Below are 20,446 nucleotides of genomic sequence, written 5' to 3' on the forward strand. Positions count from 1 at the left end.
ACAGGTTTGACATATTAAGGCCAGCATAGAAAGAGGGTGGAGATGAAGGAGAGCATGAATATGAAATGGTTTTTTCCTAAGCAAGCCCTCCCGCCATTGCACACCTGTGTGTGTGTGTATATATATATATGTATGTATGTATGTATGTATGTATTTTTTCCCCTTCTTCTTAGTAGGGAAAAGGCCCTCACTATCACAAATTAGGCAGTCGACTTTCCCACATTTAGGAAAACCGCAGGGGTCAGCACATTCGGAATGCAATGGATAAGCCTCGCACTGGGAAAACCACCTTCATGATCATTGTATCAGGGAATTATATTTTTAATATGAGAAAAAGGGAGGGAGGGAGGAAGAGAAGAAAAGCAAACAGAGAAGAGGAAGCAAGTACATAGTTCACTGTGGCTGAAGATGCAGTCTGCAAACTGATTTTCGGAGGCAGCAGAGACCAGGACGAGCCCAGAGACCACAGACTCTGGCTTCTGCGAGGGTAAGTTCACAGGGCAAGGGCAGGTGCGCCCCCTCAGAATATTCTGGCAAAGAATGCTGTGGGGGAAGCCCTACCTTCATTCTCCTTAATGCAGATTATAATGTCTGTCTCCTGGGGAGCAGGAAGACACAAACAGCACAGATCAACAGACCACCAGACACGATGCATTAAATGAGGCCCAACCAGCAGGACAGTCCTGAGCAATGTCACCAGTGGACACAGCCACTCATGTTCTGATGTGAATACGGAGAAAATCACAGAGGGGGGAGTCCTGCTTCCTGTCCTCGGGTTGCAGAATTCACTCCCTGGGATGAGGAAAGGATGCTGGAGAGGTGAGCTGGGTTCACACAAGAGTCAGAAGCACTGGACTGAGTCCTGACCCACTGCCACCAGAACATTAGAATTGTCTCCAGACAAATGCAGGACTACGTTGAATTGTTTATACACTAAGAGTCTTAAAAACAGCTCGTGGCCATAAAACTAGTAGTGCTTGAGAAAATAATCCCAGAGTGGGGGTTCTACTCACTGCAAACAAGAGCTCACTGTTCTTCAAACCCAGGGGCACAGTCCCTCCCAGGCAGTGAAAGACAAATGTCCTTCTGCACAACTCAAAGGCCTGGCACAATGGCCTTCCCACTTGCTAAGTGCAGTAAGATATTTATATAGATATACAGGTTTTCATTTTCCAACAAATGGTTTATTACTTTAAATGTTCTCATGTCAGATGCTCTTGTGTTGAAGGTAAACTTCAGAATGAATGAAGAGACACCAGGAATGTTGAAATAACTGTTATCAGTGGGAAAATCACACATACATGAATGCTTTTATGCCTCTGATCTACTTTTTTGTATGTGTTCTAAAATTTATAAATGTAGGGATTTCCTGGAAAATCCAGAGGTTAGGACTCAGTGTTTTCACTGCCGTGGCCCTGGATTCAATGTCTAGTTGGGGAACTAAGCTCTTCCAAGCCACGTGGTGCGGTAAAAACAGAACAAAAATTTGTGCATGTATTACAGTTCAGTTCACTCACTCAGTTGTGTCTGGCTCTTTGTGACCCCATGGACTACAGCACGCCAGGCTTCCCTGTCCATCACCAACTCCTGGAGCTTACTCAAAGTCATGTCCATCAAGTCAGTGATGCCATCCAACCATCTCATCCTCTGCTGTCCCCTTCTTCTGCCTTCAATCTTTCCCAGCATCAGGGTCTTTTCCAATGAGTCAGTTGTTCACATCAGGTGCCCAAAGTATTGGATTTTCAGCCTCAGGATCAGTCCTTCCAATGAATATTCAGGGTTGATTTCCTTTAGGATTGACTGGTTAGATATCCTTGCAGTCCAAGGGACTCTCAAGAGTCTTCTCCAACACCACAGTTCAAAAGCATCAATTCTTTGGCGCTCAGCTTTCTTTATAGTCCAACTCTCACACCCATACATGACTACTGGAAAAACCACAGCTTTGACTAGACGGACCTTTGTTGGCAAAGTATGTCTCAGCTTTTTAATATGCTATCTAGATTGGTCATAGCTTTTCTTCCAAGGAGCAAGTGTCTTTCAATTTCATGGCTGCAGTCACCATCTGCAGTGATTTTGGAGTCCCCCAAAATAAAGTCTGTCACTGTTTCCATTGTTTCCCCGTCTATTTGCCATGAAATGATGGGACCAGATGCCATAATCTTAGTGTTTTGAATGTTGAGGTTTAAGCCAACTTTTTCACTCTCCTCTTTCACTTTCATCAAGAGGCTCTGTAGTTCTTCACTTTCTGCCATAAAGGGTGGTGTTATCTGCATATTTGACGTTATTGATATTTCTCCCGGCAACCTTGATTTCAGCTTGTGCTTCATCAAGCCCAGCATTTTGCATGATGTATTCTGCATGTAAGCTAAATAAACAGGGTGACAATATATAGTCTTGACGTACTCCTTTTCCAATTTGGAACCAGTCCAATGTTACATGTCCAGTTCTAACTGTTGCTTCTTGACCTGCATACAGATTTCTCAGGAGGCAGGTAAGGTGGTCTGGCATTTCCATCTTTTAAAGAATTTTCCACAGTTTGTTGTGATCCACACAGTCAAAGGCTTTGACATAGTCAATAAAGCAGAAGTAGATGTTTTTCTGGAACTCTTGCTTTTTCTAAGACCCAATGGATGTTGGCAATTTGATCTCTGGTTCCTCTGCCTTTTCTGAATCCAGCTTGAACATCTGGAAGTTCACAATTCACGTACTGTTGAAGTGTGGCTTGGAGAACTTTGAACATTACTTTGCTAGCGTGTGAGATGAATGCAATTGTGCAGTAGGTTGAACATTCTTTGGCATTGCCTTTCTTTGGGATTGGCATGAAAACTGACCTTTTCCAGTCCTGTGGCCACTGCTGAGTTTTCCAAATTTGCTGGCATATTGAGTAGCAGTGCTTTCACAGCATCATCGTTTAGGATTCTAAATAGCTCAACTGGAATTCCATCGCCTCCACTAGCTTTGTTCGTAGTGATGCCTCCTAAGGCCCACTTGACTTCGCATTCCAGGATGTCTGGCTCTAGGTGAGTGATCACACCATCATGGTTATCTGGGTCATGAAGATCTTTTTTGTATAGTTCTTCCGTGTACTGTTGCCACCTCTTCTTGATATCCTCTGCTTCTGTTAGGTCCATACTGCTTCTGTCCTTTATCGGGCCCATCTTTGCATGAAATGTTCCCTTGGTATCTCTAATTTTCTTGAAGAGATCTCTAGTCTTTCCCATTCTGTTGTTTTCCTCTATTTCTTTGCACTGATCACTGAGGAAGGCTTTCTTATCTCTCCTTGTTATTCTCTGGAACTCTGCATTCAGATGGGTGTATCTTTCCTTTTCTTCTTTGCCTTTAGCTTCTCTTCTTTTCTCAGCTATTTGTAAGGCCTCCTGAAACAACCATTTTGCCTTTTTGCATTTCTTTTTCTTGGGGATGGTCTTGATCACTCCCTCCTGCACAATGTCACAAAGCTCTGTCCATTGTTCTTCGGGCACTTTGTCTATCAGATCTAACCCCTTGATCTGTTTGTCACTTCCACTGTATAATTGTAGGGGATTTGATTTAAGCCATACCTGAATGGTCTAGTGGTTTTCCCTATTTTATTCAATTTAAGTCTGAATTTTGCAATAAGGAGTTCATGATCTGAGCCATGGTCAGCTCCTGGTGTTGTTTTTGCTGACTATATAGAGCTTCTCCATCTTTGGCTGCAAAGAATATAATCAATCAGATTTTGGTATTATCTGGTGAGGTCCATGTGTAGAGTCTTCTCTTGTGTTGATGGAAGAGGGTACTTGGTATGACCAGTGTGCTCTCTTGACAAAAGTCTATTAGCCTTTGCCCTGCTTCATTCTGTACTCCAGGGCCAAATTTGCCTGTTATTCCAGGTATCTTTTGACTATCTACTTTTGCATTCCAGTCCCCTATAATGAAAAGGGCATCTTTTTAAGGTGTTAGTTCTAAAAGGTCTTGTAGATCTTCATAGAACGGTTCAACTTCAGCTTCTGGTTGGGGCATAGACTTGGGTTAATGTGATATTGAATGGTTTGCCTTGGAAATGAACAGAGATCATCCTGTCGTTTTTGAGACTGCATCCAAGTACTGCATTTCAGACTCTCTTTGTTGACTCTGAGGGTTACTCCATTTCTTCTAAGGGATTCTGGCCCACAGTAGTAAATATAATGGTCATCTGAGTTTAATTCACCCATTCCATTCCATTTTAGTTCACTGATTCCTAAAATGTCGATGTTCACTCTTGCCATCTCCTGTTTGACCACTTCCAATTTACCTTGATCCGTGGACCTCACATTCCAGGTTCCTATGCAATATTGTTCTTTACAGGATTGGACTTTATTTCTGTCACCAGTCACATCCACAACTGGGTGGTGTTGCTTTAGCTCTGTCTCTTCATTCTTCCTGGAGTTATTTCTCCACTGATCTCCAGTAGCATATTGGGTACCTACCGACCTGGGAAGTTCATCTTTCAGTGTCCTATCATTTTGCCTTTTCATACTGCTCATGGGGTTCTCACGGCAAGAATACTGAAGTGGTTTGCCATTCCCTTCTCCAGTGGACCACGTTTTGTCAGAACTCTCTACCACGACCTGTCGGTCTTGGGTGGCCCTACACGGCATGGCTCACAGTTTCATTGAGTTACACAAGGCTGTGGTCCATGTGTATTTAAAGGTTCAAAAATCAATATGCCACCAAAAGGTATAGAATGAGAAGCTTTTTTCCATCTCCTGTCCCTGTAAGGGGTACAGGGAGTCAGTATATCATAACATAGAAAATGTGACATCTGGGTTAAAATGAAAATAAATATTGAATGTTAGCTTAAAAGACACTCTTCCACCACTATGTTAATCACCTTATTAGTTTCTTATATCTTCTCTTGACTAAACATAAGTAAATATGAATATACAGACCAAACTGCTCTCTCCTTAAGCACAGGACCTCCTGGCTCTACCTGGCTCTGCCTCTTGCATTTCCTCACCTAGGAGGTCTTGCCATTTGGGCTCACAGAGAGCCTCCTCCATCTTCCCAGCACAATATCCCACTGCAGAGCAGCACTGCTCACATACCCAGTCTCCTGTGGTGCCGGGACCTGTGATCTGAACCAGTCCCTTGTGATTATACCCGCTACTGCCATGGATAAACTTCTACTTGCTATCTCATACATCTGCAGATAAAGCTGTTAAATTGTGCTCCCAAATGTGACACTGCTAGATCAAAGGGTAAATGCATTTCTAATTTTGACAGATATTACCATTTTGTATTTTCACAACAGAGCACATGGTAAAATATTTGACTTTTTACCAATCTGAGAAATGAAAAGTGGTATTTCAGTGCAGTATTACTGTGCACTTATTAGGAAAAAGATTGAGCATTTTCATAAATCTAAGGGCCATTTGTATTCTGCTTTCTGTGAACTGCTGGTTTGCGTACACTGACCATTAGATTGTTAGTGTTTTTCTTGACTTCAAGGAGCTCTTTATATATTAAGGAGGCTAGTTTGTCCATAATCCAGCTCCACAATGCTCTTTATGACTGAACCTTCAGAGTTAGTTTTGAGATATGTAGGAGTGATTCCCTGTCATTATTCTTGCTACACATAATTTCCCTGGCTATTTCTTTCTCCATAGGAAGTTTAGAAAATGTCTAGTTTCAGATAAAAAAGCCTGCTGGTGATTTTGGAGGGAATCTATTAAAGTTTAAATTAATTCAGGGAACATTGATATATTTATGATGATGAATCCTTCTGTAAGTGAACAGGGATGCTTTCACTTGTTCAAGTTGATTCTTGTGTTCTTCAGGATTTTTTTTTTTTTTTTGGCTACTCTTCGTGGGTGGCATGCAGAATCTTAGTTCTCTGACTAGGGATCAGACCCATGTCTTCTGCAGTGGAAGCCTGGCACCCTAACCACTGGACTGCCAGGGAACTCACAGGAATGCTTAAAGTTTTCTTCACAGAGGATTTTCATGTTTCAGGTCAAGTTTATTTCCAGTTTTAGGTTTCTTTTATAAATGGGGTGCATATATCTTTTTTCCTTGCATTTATCTTCTAACTGGTTGCTTCTTTTGATTTCTGTGTATTAAAGTCTTTAACCTCACTAAGTTCTCTCATTAGTTCAATTTAATTTATTCCATTGGGCTTTCTAGGCACATAATCATATCATTTGCACACTCTAATGGTTTTGCTTCTACCTTTGTAATTTTTACGTCTTTAGTCTCTTTCTCTTGTCTAATTGTATTAACCGATAGAGACAGTGTTGGCTGACAACCTTGCCATTCAATTCTCTACCTGCTCAAGCCTATCAGAGAGTCAGTCGGTTCCTGTGCACCCACACACCGGCCCTGGGACCTTTAGCTCTGCTCTGGGCTGATTTTGGTCAAGGCCTAATGAGCTGCCTCCACGCTGGAGGGACCTTGCTGCTGGGCTGCACCCCATTACCCAGAACTCAGCTGCGATTCCTAGGACTCATTTAAACCATCTGATATATTTCTGTAGCATAGATCTAGTAATAATATCATCCCTGCCAGGCCCTAAAACCACCATCCCTCAGGGTCACACTGAGCCACATCATACAAGGTCCCCTGCCTGGTGCCAGACTCAGCGGTAGCAGGACTGAGCAGTGTTTCTAAAGAAGCTCCCCTCAAGAGCCTCCTCCCCTAGACAGGAGCTCTTGCACACTGGATTGTCTTTGCTATTACTGCCTTCGTGTGTGCGCATCTCGGCTCACGGCACCCTCACCTCCCACTGGAGGCAGAGTGCCCTCCCTCCCCAGCCATCCCTCCCGCCTTCCTCTTTGATCCCAATTTGAGTCGCTGCCTTTGGGTTAGCTCTTTGCACCTTCTACCTTCTCTGCTAGACTTCCAGCTCTTTGAAGACAAGGACCCACAATGCAGCCTTTCTACCAGAGGCCCAGTGAGTGTTTGCTGACTGCATAAATGAACTGATATGTGTACCAAGAAGTAGGCCAGTTCCTAACCACGTGCCCGTCACATCCACTAGCTGCTGCCCCATGAAACAACGAGGGAACAAACCTCCCTGGATCAGTGCTGCCAAGGTCCAGCCTGTCCCTGACCCTGGAACCCGGGTCACTGCCAGGTGCAAAGAACATGCCCAGGAGTACTGGGCAAGAAAGGTGCCTGAGCTGGTGCTTTCTGGGCCAATCAACCCAGCCTTGATTTCAGGCTGCACACAAACTATGATTGCCCTTTTATAAAACTTTTGAGACTTGGCCGTGTGGGCTCTGCTTTCTGGCTGACCAGCCTTTGCCCACCCGCCCACCCCCAACTGAAATCAGTACTGCAGAGCTGGTGATTAATGCAGCCTGACAATTAATCACGCAGCCCTCTAGTCTCTGAATTGCCCTTGGCGACAGACTGATGCATTGGGAAGTTCCTTGCAGCCTGAGTCACTGCACCCATTCATCCTGCAAAAGGGCGATCTGTCACCTCCACAGCAGCACACGGTCCAATCTGCCAGTGCGGGGCCGAGTTGCCTGCATGGGGAGGGCAGGTGACAGCCTCCTACGTCCCTCCTTCAGCTTTTCACTTCACTCTTGGCAACTACAGGTATCTAAACAACTGCCTCCCTCCTGACCGACAGAGACAACTCAGCTGCAACCTGACCTGTCATCAATGAGCATGTCTAGCAGGGCCTGGCCTCCTCCCAGGTGGTCTTGGGGCTGAACTAGCATCAGGACAGGCAGGCTCAGCTCCTGGGACATGGGTGAGATCTCTGCTTTGCTGGCCCACAGTTCTCCAGGGACCCCAGGAGGGTGGATCTGACTCTTCTCCCAGAGTAAAACCCACTCCCAGGGCTTCTGAAAAGCAGCCACCTCATTTAACCAGGAAGACAACTACGAAGAGGCCATTCTGAACAACAATTCTATTTTACCAAAAAACTCTTTGTCCCAGAAAATCCATGGCAGGGGACTGTAGGTGATCCCTTCCTTCCTGCTAGTGTTTGAGGGTCCTCTGAGGAGGCAGGCGGTGGATGTGGCTCACTGTGGAGATGGGGACACTGTCCAGTGGCAGCTCTGGCGAGTGCTTGTTGACCTGGGTCATCTAGGAGGTCACCATTTTCTGACCAAGCTGTATCATGTTGATGTAAAGTATTAACAAGAGGAGAAATTGGGTGCGGGACATATGGGAACTCTATTTACTATTAACTTTTCTTTAAAATTATGATAAAAATACATTTTATTAACATAAAAACTAGGAATAAGGCAGGAAACAAACAAACTCCTGGCATAGGAGGTGTGTATGCCCCAGATCCTTACAGGACCAGACAGAGGGCTGCTCGGCCTTCAGCGATGAAGAAAGCAGGTTTTGAACAGCAGATCCTCTGGCCCATGTGATCACATTCTGATCTGGGTGATGATTACCAGATGGTCAATACTGAAATCAGACTAATTATATTCTTTGCAGCCGAAGATGGAGAAGCTCTATACAGTCAGCAAAAACACCAGGAGCTGACCGTGGCTCAGATCATGAACTCCTTATTGCAAAATTCAGACTTAAATTGAATAAAATAGGGAAAACCACTAGACCATTCAGGTATGGCTTAAATCAAATCCCCTACAATTATACAGTGGAAGTGACAAACAGATCAAGGGGTTAGATCTGATAGACAAAGTGCCCGAAGAACAATGGACAGAGCTTTGTGACATTGTGCAGGAGGGAGTGATCAAGACCATCCCCAAGAAAAAGAAATGCAAAAAGGCAAAATGGTTGTTTCAGGAGGCCTTACAAATAGCTGAGAAAAGAAGAGAAGCTAAAGGCAAAGAAGAAAAGGAAAGATACACCCATCTGAATGCAGAGTTCCAGAGAATAACAAGGAGAGATAAGAAAGCCTTCCTCAGTGATCAGTGCAAAGAAATAGAGGAAAACAACAGAATGGGAAAGACTAGAGATCTCTTCAAGAAAATTAGAGATACCAAGGGAACATTTCATGCAAAGATGGGCCCGATAAAGGACAGAAGCAGTATGGACCTAACAGAAGCAGAGGATATCAAGAAGAGGTGGCAACAGTACACGGAAGAACTATACAAAAAAGATCTTCATGACCCAGATAACCATGATGGTGTGATCACTCACCTAGAGCCAGACATCCTGGAATGCGAAGTCAAGTGGGCCTTAGGAGGCATCACTACGAACAAAGCTAGTGGAGGCGATGGAATTCCAGTTGAGCTATTTAGAATCCTAAACGATGATGCTGTGAAAGCACTGCTACTCAATATGCCAGCAAATTTGGAAAACTCAGCAGTGGCCACAGGACTGGAAAAGGTCAGTTTTCATGCCAATCCCAAAGAAAGGCAATGCCAAAGAATGTTCAACCTACTGCACAATTGCATTCATCTCACACGCTAGCAAAGTAATGTTCAAAGTTCTCCAAGCCACACTTCAACAGTACGTGAATTGTGAACTTCCAGATGTTCAAGCTGGATTCAGAAAAGGCAGAGGAACCAGAGATCAAATTGCCAACATCCATTGGGTCTTAGAAAAAGCAAGAGTTCCAGAAAAACATCTACTTCTGCTTTATTGACTATGTCAAAGCCTTTGACTGTGTGGATCACAACAAACTGTGGAAAATTCTTTAAAAGATGGAAATGCCAGACCACCTTACCTGCCTCCTGAGAAATCTGTATGCAGGTCAAGAAGCAACAGTTAGAACTGGACATGTAACATTGGACTGGTTCCAAGTCGGAAAAGGAGTATGTCAAGGCTGTATATTGTCACCTTGTTCATTTAACTTATATGCAGAGTACATCATGTGAAATGCCAGGCTGGATGAAGCACAAGTTGAAATCAAGGTTGCTGGGGGAAATATCAATAACCTCAGACATGCAGAAGACACCATCCTTATGGCAGAAAAGAAAAGAGGATATAAACAGCCTCTTGATGAAAGTAAAAGAAGAGAGCAAAAAAGCTGGCTTAAACCTCAACATTCAAAAAACTAAGATTATGGCATCTGGTCCCATCATTTCATGGCAAATAGATGGGGAAACAATGGAAACAGTGATACACTTTATTTTGGGGGACTCCAAAATCACTGCAGATGGTGACTGCGGCCAAGAAACTGAAAGACCCTTGCTCCTTGGAAGAAAAGCTATGACTAACCTAGACAGCATATTAAAAAGCCGAGACATTACTTTGCCAACAAAGTCTGTCTAGTCAAAACTATGAACTTTTCCAGTAGTCGTGTACGGATGTAAGAGTTGGACCATAAAGAAAGCTGAGCACCAAAGAACCAATGCTTTTGAACTGTGGTGTTGGAGAAGACTCTTGGGAGTCCATTGGACTGCAAGGAGATCCAAGCAGTCAATCCTAAAGGAAATCAACCCTGAATATTCATTGGAAGAAGTGATGCTGAAGCTCCAATACTTTGGGCACCTGATGCGAAGAACTGACTGACTGGAAAAGAGGCTGATGCTTGGAAAGACTGAAGGCAGGAGGAGAAGGGGACGACAGAGGATGAGATGGTTGAATGGCATCACTGACTCGATGGACATCAGTTTGAACAAGCTCTGGGAGCTGGTGATGGACAGGAAAGCCTGGTGTGTTGCAGTTCATGGGGTCGCAAAGAGTCGGACATAACTGAGCAACTGAACTGAACTGAGTGACGTGAGTCATCTTTGGATGGAAGAGGAAGCTAACCCGCCTCTTTTTCAACTGTCTGGAGATGGGAACAAGAGGGGATACAGGTACAGGAAGAGAGGCAGTGAACTGGGATGAATCACTGCAGCTATAACAGCACAAGTTTTGAGGCTGGGAAGGAGAAGGAGAACTAGCACAGATGTTGGGCAGGGGGAGGGAACGGTTATAGAAATAAAACCCTGCTAATCCCTGATCCGGTTTTTACTCACACATGTTTCTTCTTGGGACCAGGAGACCTATTACATACAGTGAAGCTCTCTGTCCCCAAATCTGTATGTCCTTCATCTGTACTGACATACAAGGATTTTCCAAATTCAGTGACATTGTGTTCTTGGAGTCCCCTGGTGGCGCTATAAATAAAAGCTTATTAGCTGTAACTAGGGAAGGTCTCACTTTCATGCATTGGAGAAGGAAATGGCAACCCACGCCAGTGTTCTCGCCTGGAGAATCCCAGGGACAGGGGAGCCTGGTGGGCTGCCATCTATGGGGTCACACAGAGTTGGACACGACTGAAGCGACTTAGCAGCAGCAGCAGCAGGGAAAGTCTGCCTGAATTACATATTAACTGTGTCTATGAAAAAAACCCCAATTAACTAGAATCTAGTTTACAAAAATCTTTTACTATCTCCCTTCTCTTCATCTTGTTAATGAGTAGAAAGACAGATAACAAACCCTTTGTTGGCCAAATGATGTCTCTGCATGATGTATAATCTTTTAAAAATATATTGTGGACTCTGAGTTGCTAAATTTTGACTTACAATTTTTGCATCTGTCTTCACCAAGGATACTGATCTGTAGTTTTCTTAATCTGGTTTTTGGTATCAAGGCAAGGCAAGTCTCATAAGATGATATGAGAAGATGTTTCTTTGCCATCTATATATTTCTTCATTAACGACTGGGTCGAATTCAACAATGAAGCCATCTGAACCTGGAGCTTTCTTTGCAGGAAAGTTTAAAATCAGAAATCGAATTTTTAAACTAGATACAGTGCTATTCAGATTATCTGTCTTCTTAAGGGAGCAGCTTGTGTCATTCAAGGAGTTAGTTTCATCAAAACTATCAAAAGCTTTGGCTTCAAGTTGTTCATAAATTCCTTCACTATACCTTCAACATCTCCAGAACCTGTGATGCCACTTCTCTCATTCCTGATTTGGGGTTTTATGTCTGTTTTCTGTTTCCTTCTCAGTGTGAGTAGTTATTGATCTCCTCAAAGAATCTAGCCTTCGGTTAAGTGGATTTTGTCCACTGCTTTTCTGTTCTCTTTTTCATTGACCTCTGCAGTGATCTTTTTTTTAAAATTAATAAATTTGTTTATTTTTGGCTGCGCTGGGTCTTCACTGCTGCGCTTGGGCTTTCTCTAGTTGCAGTGAGCAGGGGCTACTCTTCGTTGTGGTATGAGGGCTTCTCATTGTGGTGGCTTCTTTTGTTGCAGAGCACGAACTCTAGAGCATGGGCTCAGTAGTTGTGGCACACGGGCTTAGCTGTCCCGTGGCACCTGGGATCTCCCCAGACCAGGGATCAAATCCGTGTCCCCTGCATTGGCAGGCGGGTTCTTAACCACTGGGCCACCAGGCAAGTCCCCACAGTGATCTTTACTATTTCCTTTCTCCTACCTACTTTGGGTTTAACCTGCTTTTCTTTCACTAATATAAAGTCCTTTGACCATTTGTAAGTCAGGGTTTTTTTGAATTGTAAGTCAAGGCTATGGTTTTTCCAGTAGTCATGTATGGATGTAAGAGTTGGACTGTGAAGAAGGCTGAGTGCCGAAGAATTGATGCTTTTGAACTGTGGTGTTGGAGAAGACTCTTGAGAGTCCCTTGGACTGCAAGGAGATCCAACCAGTCCATTCTGAAGGAGATCAACCCTGGGATTTCTTTGGAAGGAATGATGCTAAACTCCAGTACTTTGGCCACCTCATGTGAAGAGCTGACTCACTGGAAAAGACTTTGATGCTGGGAGGGATTGGGGGCAGGAGAAAAAGGGGACGACAGAGGATGAGATGGCTGGATGGCATCACTGACTTAACGGATGTGAGTCTGAGTGAACTCCGGGAGATGGTGATGGACAGGGAGGCCTGGCGTGCTGCGATTCATGGGGTCGCAAAGAGTCGGACGTGACTGAGCGACTGAACTGAACTGAGCTGAAGAGATCCTTATATTTGACCCCTTAACAGATAGGTGAGTTGCAAATATTTTCTCCTATTCTAAAGGTTGTTTTTTTTTTCATTTTGTTGACTGTTTACTTTGTTATGCAGAAGATTTTAGTTTGATGCAGCCCATTTATTTATTTTATACATAACTCTTATAATTAGAAATAAATATGATTTAACATATCTATGTTGCTTGTAAATTTATATAACATTTATACTTTAATATTATACATTTTATATATTTATATTGCTTCTTAAAATTTTCTTTTATAATTAAAATATTTTAATTATTTATTATGACAGAGGATGAGACAGTTGGATGGCATCACTGACTCGATGGTCATCAGTTTGAGCAAGCTCTGGGAGTTGGTGATGGACAGGGAAGCCTGGCGTGCTGCAGTCCATGGGGTCACAAAAAGTTGGATATGAATAAGCAACTGAACTGAATTGACCTGAATCATTTATGTAAAAGTATACAAGTCTCCAAGTGTCCTTGATTTTCTTATTATCTATTTTGATTTCGCATTTGATTCCACTATGGTTGTAGAATACAGTGTGTAAGATTCCAGTTCTTTTAAGTGTGTCCTGGTTTGTTCTATGATGCAGGACGAGGTCCATCATGGTGTACATCCTTGGCACATGGAAAGAACGAGAGGTCTGCAGTCATATCAAGTGCTGTCCAGCTGGTGGATGGGCCCGTTCAAGCATTTGAGAGAACCTCCTTGGTTCCACTTCTACTTGTTCTGTCATTTACTGAAAAGAGAATGCTGGATTCTCCAGGTGTAATCATGGATTATTTACTGCCATCCCAGTTCCACCAGTTTTCATTTTATGTGTTTTGAAATACTGTTATTAGGTGAATAAACATTTAGACTGTACTGTTCTCATGATGGGTGGACTCCTTTAGCATTAGCAAACAACTCTGTGTCCCTGATAATATTCTCTGCTCTGAAACCTACTTTGACATATTAATAGCGGCATTCTCACCTTCTTTGCTTAGTGGCAACACATGTTTTTGCTTTTAATCTATTTATATCTTATGTTGAAAGTACATTTAAGATCATATAATTTTTAAAGAATCCAGTTTGACAGTCTCTGCCCTATAATTGGGTATTTAGACTATTTACATTGTGATTATTTATATATATATATGGTTATGCTTAAGTCTATTGTTTTGTTAACATTTTTGGTATTTATCTCATCCATTCTTTGTTTTCTTTCCCTCCTTTTCTTTCTTCTTTCATCTCCTTTGTTGGCTAATTGGCTATAGTTTAAAAATTTAGTGATATCTTCAAGGCTTATGGGCTACATTTTATCACAGTTCACCTTCAGATGATATTTTATCACTTCAAAGAAGTATGAGAACCTAACAACAATACTTCCTCAATTTCTCTCCTCCCAACCTTTTTGCTATTGTTAGCATACATTTGGGTTTTACATATGTTACAGGCTCCATAGTACACTGTTATTATTTTTTGATTAAATAGTCAATTATCTTTTAAAGAGATTTAAAAAGCAAGGATAAAAAAAAAACCCCAACACCACCACCCACACACTCATCTGTGGAGCACTCTTTTCCAGTGCTCTGAACTCCTTTGCGTCCATGCATGTTCCCTCCTGGTATTATTTCCCTTCTGCTCGAATGGCTTTCTCTAACATTTCCTGCACTGTGGCTCTACTAGTGACGAATTCTTTCACTTTCACATGTCTTTAAAAGTCCTTATTTTGCCTCCATTTTGCCTCCCAGATATTTTCAGTGGGTTAGAATTCCACGTTCAGTTTTTCTTCCAGGACGGTAAAGATGCAGCCCCATTGTGCTCCAGCTGTCATAGTTTCTGACAAGTGATCCACTATCATCCGTAGCTTCTCTGTTTCCTTTCTTATCGACTGCTTTTGAATTTTAAATTTGTCATTTTTTAAGCAATTTGATTATCAGGTGCCTTGGTGTAGTTTTCTTCATGTTTCTTGTGTTTGAGGTTTGTTGGGTTTCCTGGATCTGCAGGTTTATAGTTTTCATCAAATCTGAAAATTTCTTAGCCATTATTTCTTCAAATTTTTTTTTTTGCCAGCCCCTTGTAGGGGCTCCCTGCTGCTGCTGCTGCTGCTAAGTCATGTCAGTCGTGTCTGACTCTGTGCAACTCCATAGATGGCAGCCCAACAGGCTCCTCTGTCCCTGGGATTCTCCAGGGAAGAACACTGGAGTAGGTTGCCATTTCCTTCTCCAATGTATGAAAGTGAAAAGTGAAAGTGAAGTCGCTCAGTTGTGTCTGACTCTTCACGACCCCATGGACTGTAGCCTACCAGGCTCCTCCATTCATGGGATTTTCCAGGCAAGAGTACTGGAGTGGGGTGCCATTGCCTTCTCTGGTTAGGGGCTCCCAGTATACACATATTCAGTCACCTGCAGTTATCTCACAACTCAAGGATATGCCTTTAGTTTTATAGAAGGTTTTCTCACTGTGCTTCATCTTGGAGTTTTTATTACCATGCCTTTAAGTTCACTAATTTTTCTTCTGCAATGTTTAACTGGTTGTTTTCCCATACTTTTCATGTCACATATCAGAGTTTTCATTTCTAGAAGTTTGAGCTGGGTCCTTTTAATATCTTCCATGTCTCTATGGAGCTTTTTTATGTGGAACAGACTTCTAATGACTTAATGTCCTTGACTGCTAATTTGAACATCTGTGAGAGTTCAGAATAAGTTTTGGTAGGCCAATTTTTCCCCTCTCATTATGGATCATATTTTCCTGCTTCTTCACACATCTGGTAATTTTTGATGGTAGCAGTGAGTGTAGAGTAACACGTTGTATGGGTTATTTGGGAAGAGACCCTCTGGGGCTTCCCGATGGCTCAGGGGTAAAGAATCTGCCTGCAATGCAGGAGACACAGGGGATATGGGTTCGACCCCTGGGAAGATCCCCTGGAGGAGGAAACAGCAACCCACTTCAGTATTCTGGCCTGAAAAAATCCCATGGACAGAGGAGCCTGGTGGGCTACAGTTCATAGGGTCACAATGGACACAACTAAGCACACACCTCGGGGACCAGATTCCTTGGAGATAATCAGGGCACTGAGACCATAGGAAAGGGCTTTCCTAAAGTGCTGTTAATAGATTTCCTTGTCTGGAGACACACCTGCATATTGGTGCTCCCACAGGGTACATTGCCCACTTCAGTCAAATGGCACATGGTCCTTCTGAGCCTGGAATTCCCCTCCTTCCTTCTTCCCAGACTGAGCCTACTTTCTCTAAGGCTGAGGTAATTCTTGCTTCCTGAATCCTTTAGGAGCCCCTCACACAACGGCCTGTAGTGTGTGCTCAACATATGCTTGTGGGGTGAGGAGGCCTCGGACTCACCCCTCAGCTGGGAATGCGGCCAGAGTGGGGCCCACACCTTCTCAGCTCTTGGGGAAGAGCCCTGAGGGTGGGCAGCTCCCCAGCACAGGGACAGCTGAGAGCGCTGGGGCGCTGGGACACCTCGCCTGTGCCTCTGTGCAGATTCATTCACCCCAAGGTGGGCATCCCGGTCACAAACATGTCTTCTGACCCTCACTCATGGTGGCCACGTCAAGGACTCACTCCAGGAGCTCTGAGCTTTGCGGGAGGCACATAACATGTGAGCACTCGGAGGCAAGATACCAGCTGGGGAAGGGAGAAGCAAACTCCCAGAAACACATGGAACTTTAATCTCTCAGAAACTCGGACCAGGGTGATCATGAAAAGTAAACGACACTCAGTCTCAACTGGAAATGTTAAAAACGTCTCCTAGTGGGATGACTGCCTTTAAATAAACAGGTGGAACAAGCTGGTTAAGGCGCTAAGCCACAGGACGGTCCCAGCACCTGCAGGCATTTACAAGAACACTGCAGGCTAGGGCATTTCCAGCTGGGCCCGGAAACAGCTCCTCAAGCATTATTAAATGTGTAATTCCTCCAGCATCGAGCAGACACGAACATAGGCTCTGAGAAAGCCTTAGAGCACTGCAGCATCTGTGCTGTCGACGAGCCCTCCCGTGTTCAGCTCCAGAGACAACCAGGCCCCTGGAGACAAATGTGACCAAGAGGCAGTTTCAAACCAGATCCCTTGTTCTGAAATAAGATGACCAACTGTAAATTCCATGAGAGTTCAGCAGCAAAGTGCGGTTCTGAAGGGTCATCTACTTTTCACATAAAGCAAAAAGATTAAAGCAGAAATAGCCACACTGAAGACTAAAAATAAAGATATCCTCTATTTCCAGGTGCTAAAAGCTACTAAAATCCTGATGAGTACAAGAACTGCAGTTGACTGAACATGTTCTGGAGCACTGGTGGCCCCGAGGAGCAGGTTCAGGTGGCCGACCATCAATCACCCTTGGGGGTTTGGGGGGAAGGGGACATCTTTTCTGTCCCTCTTCCCACACTGGGCTTCAGGTCACGGTAGTCTTGCCCTTTGATGCATCCAGAACCTCTGCACATGGTCCCTAATGGCAAGAACAGTGCCAGTGAACTTAACACATGATGTAGATGACAAAGGTATTGAAGTGGGAGAGAAACAACGTTCTGAAATAACTTTCTCAGAAAAGCCCTCTTCTTTACGTGGTAGCTTGCCTCTTCAGTTAAATTTGATGAAGGGCAAAGTAGAAGTGACCAAAAGGTATAGTTTCCTGAGCCCCAAGGTCAGGCTTTCAGATCGGCAACAAAAGGCTTTAGTATAGCAGAGGCAGGCTGGGTAGAAATGAGGTTTTATCACTACTCCCTTCACGCTAAAATTTCTAAAACTGCTTTACACACTGTGGTCCTAATCTCTGCAACCATACTGTAGGAAGTGTTATTACCACAACTTTACAGAGACGCATGTGATGGCTGGAGGAGGTGAAAATGGCTGGCTTAAGAAATCAATGGGAACAGGCTGCATCACCAGTGGTCCCGTGAATGCTCCCTGCACTGCACCCCACCTCCGGCACCACTGTCACATAACCAGCCCTCCCGCCACACAGGTTCAAACTCGAGAACCCACCTGGCCCGACTGTCACCCTGGCATCCCTACCCTGGCCCTTCCTGACCACTGGTTCTCACCTATGTGGCCACCCCCACTCCCTCTGGTTGTGAATTCATGTAGCAGCCGGGTCAGTGGCCCCCTCCCACCTGGGTTAACATTACAATCTTTTGTTACACTGAGGCACACAAATGCAGCCCTACCCATAAGATTTGCCCACTTTTTGAAAAGTCATCCTTGTGATAGGCAGGTGTGTGTATTCACAGCAGAGGATTTGGTCCCCAGTGGACAGTGTTGAGGGCAGGGACAGCTGAGCTTTGCAATACCTTTGGCCTTCAGCACGATTCTGAGTACAAGGCCCTGCCAAGGACTTCAGCAGCAAACAGGTGACTGCAGGCCCGCAGGCATGAGGCCAGGGGTGGGAAGGTGCTTGCTGGGAGTAGAGCTGGAGACGTGGGCTGGGCAGTCACGGCTGAGAAGTGACTAGCGCTATGGCCCGAGCCCTACAGGTGACAGCTGGGGCCTCCACGGGACTGTTGCTAGGGTCAGGGCAGGGGAAGGAAAAGCATCAACTGGTTGAGGAGACCAGTCAACAAGGAACCAGGCAGGGTCACTGGCTGGAGGGGGGGTCATGGGTTGGGAAGGGGCAGTGCACAGAGACAACAGGTGAGCCGAGGGCCGGTGTGACAGACCACGACTGGGCCAAGCGGGAGCAATGCCTCTCCTGGGAGGGAGGGAGGCCATGGAAGGCATGAGGCCAGGTGGAGGCGGCGTGGACAGCAGTGCCAGGCCCCCCGACCTGCTCTCAGCAGCTCTCCTGTGCTGGTGGGGGGGAGACAGACATTACTCACACTGTCCACGGCGAGGATCTTGGCCCAGATGAAGACAAGGAGGGGCCGCAGCTCCCTGGCTGAGCTCTGGAGCAGCTTCAGCACGTAGGGGAAGATGCCCACAGACAGCGCCTGAGAGAGAGAGCATGTGAGCCCCATGCTGGAGGGAGCAAAGTACACGGCGCCCTCAGCATGGACAGGGAGCTGCGAGGGGCAGGGCTGTCCTCCCCACCTCCAGTTCTTCTCCTGGAAGCAACCCAGGCCTGCCTGCTTGGGCTGCACCAGTACACGCAGACCACAAGGTAAGAGACACGCCAGGCCTCCACCCAAGTCTACCCCTGATGAGTCACACGTGGCCTCCCTGCTGGCTCCTGGGAGTGGAAGTGGGCCAGCTAGGAGAGCTCGTGCAGTCTTCCTAACTTTTAGGTTTTCCCTCTTCTCCTTCTTGCTGAACTATCAATTATCACTCTTGGTTGACAGTGTATAATGAAACAACTTACATACATCAACAGAGGTAAAACAACATGCTGAGCTGTCATGTGCCCATCACCCAGCTTCAATGCTATCAAACCAAAGAGTGCGGCATCCTGGCTGGCCCCGCCCACTGTCCTCTCCTGAATGTTCTGAAGCCCCCCCTTAGGTATCACACGGTGTCATTTGTAAACACTTAGTGTTTCTCTCTAAAAAATAAAGTCTCCTCTATGAAAACATGACCACATACCATTACCACACCTAGAAAATGAACAGTTACAGTTATTTTTTAACAATATAAAAAATTCAGTTCATGTAAACTTTCTGTTTCATGAATACTAATTTTTCAAATTCCAACTTTCAAACTTTCATTTGCTAACAGAGCCCCATAAGGTCCACACTCTGCAGCTGGTGGTGGGTCTCCTGAATCCGCTTTTATCTCTAGGTCCCTCTTGATCTCTTTCCCTGGTGATCTGTGTGGTGGAAAAATGGGTCACTCAGTGTTTTGTTTCTACTTCTCCATAGAATGAATGATAGTAAAGTGTTTCAGAGTTGTGCCTAAAACCAGAGTGAAAGGACAGTGAGTGAGGCTTCATAGGCTGCTTCCAGGAGAACAGGCACCACGTGTGGCCAGGACCTAGCCCAGAGGCTGCCAGCTTCCTGGGGTGACAGGGGAGAGCCCCTCCTTAGAGGATGTTCTTAAAGGACACCTTCTGTCCCACAAAGGTGACGCCTAACAGCGGATGGGAAAGGGCCCCCCACAACATGACAATGAAGGTGCAAAGAGAGGTCCTTGGGGCCTTGTGGGTTTAATGGCCACCCCACAGTCACGCTTGGCTGCATGGCCAAGGACTCTTGATTCCTCAGTTGGTGCCCCCTCGACTCCTCCCCTGCTGATGCAGGAAGCACGCACCAAGCTCACTGCCCAGGGACCCAGGTCCAGAAATCTTCCCAGCAAGTCCAGGGCTCTCAGCCGGTGCACTTGGCTCAGCAGCACCTGGAAGGGAGAAGAGGCAGTGTCACTGCAAGGCACCCCACATGACCCTGGATGAGCATCCCCAGGAGTTGTTTACCCAGGTCAGTGGGCACCCCTTTCTCTATGGCTCACACTTTACACAGGCTAGGAACACTCCATTTCTTTAAGAACAGGTAAATGACGTGCGCACTGTAGGAACTATTAGAACAGACACTTTCTAATGGTGTTTAAGAAAATATTCACCGATGACACTGGTCTATTCACTTCTAGATGCTCTTTTCTAAGTATAATGTCCCATTTGTTCTAAATTCAGTGATACTACTGTATTTCTCATCTCCTTGATGAGTAAATGATACACTGTCAGTCTTACTCCACAACCCTAGATATGTTTGATCATA

The 20,446-nt window shown here is 44.9% G+C and overlaps 1 protein-coding gene and 1 pseudogene across 4 annotated transcripts in view; both read right to left on the minus strand.

Moving 5' to 3' along the window:
- Positions 1-20,446, minus strand: part of RPTOR (regulatory associated protein of MTOR complex 1) — a 324,493-nt gene that overhangs the window by 60,430 nt on the left and 243,617 nt on the right. For all 4 annotated transcript variants that reach the window (XM_069541947.1, XM_069541946.1, XM_069541945.1 and 1 more), the window contains exons 12-13: positions 19,986-20,069; positions 18,623-18,733 (exon numbers count right to left, since the gene is read on the minus strand). In XM_069541947.1, the coding sequence (XP_069398048.1) occupies positions 18,623-18,733; positions 19,986-20,069 (195 nt within the window). The remainder of the gene's footprint in view (positions 1-18,622; positions 18,734-19,985; positions 20,070-20,446) is intronic.
- LOC138415588 (U1 spliceosomal RNA) lies at positions 173-317 on the minus strand (annotated as a pseudogene).

Source organism: Ovis canadensis, chromosome 11, assembly GCF_042477335.2.
Source record: "Ovis canadensis isolate MfBH-ARS-UI-01 breed Bighorn chromosome 11, ARS-UI_OviCan_v2, whole genome shotgun sequence".
Classification (NCBI taxonomy): domain Eukaryota; kingdom Metazoa; phylum Chordata; class Mammalia; order Artiodactyla; family Bovidae; genus Ovis; species Ovis canadensis.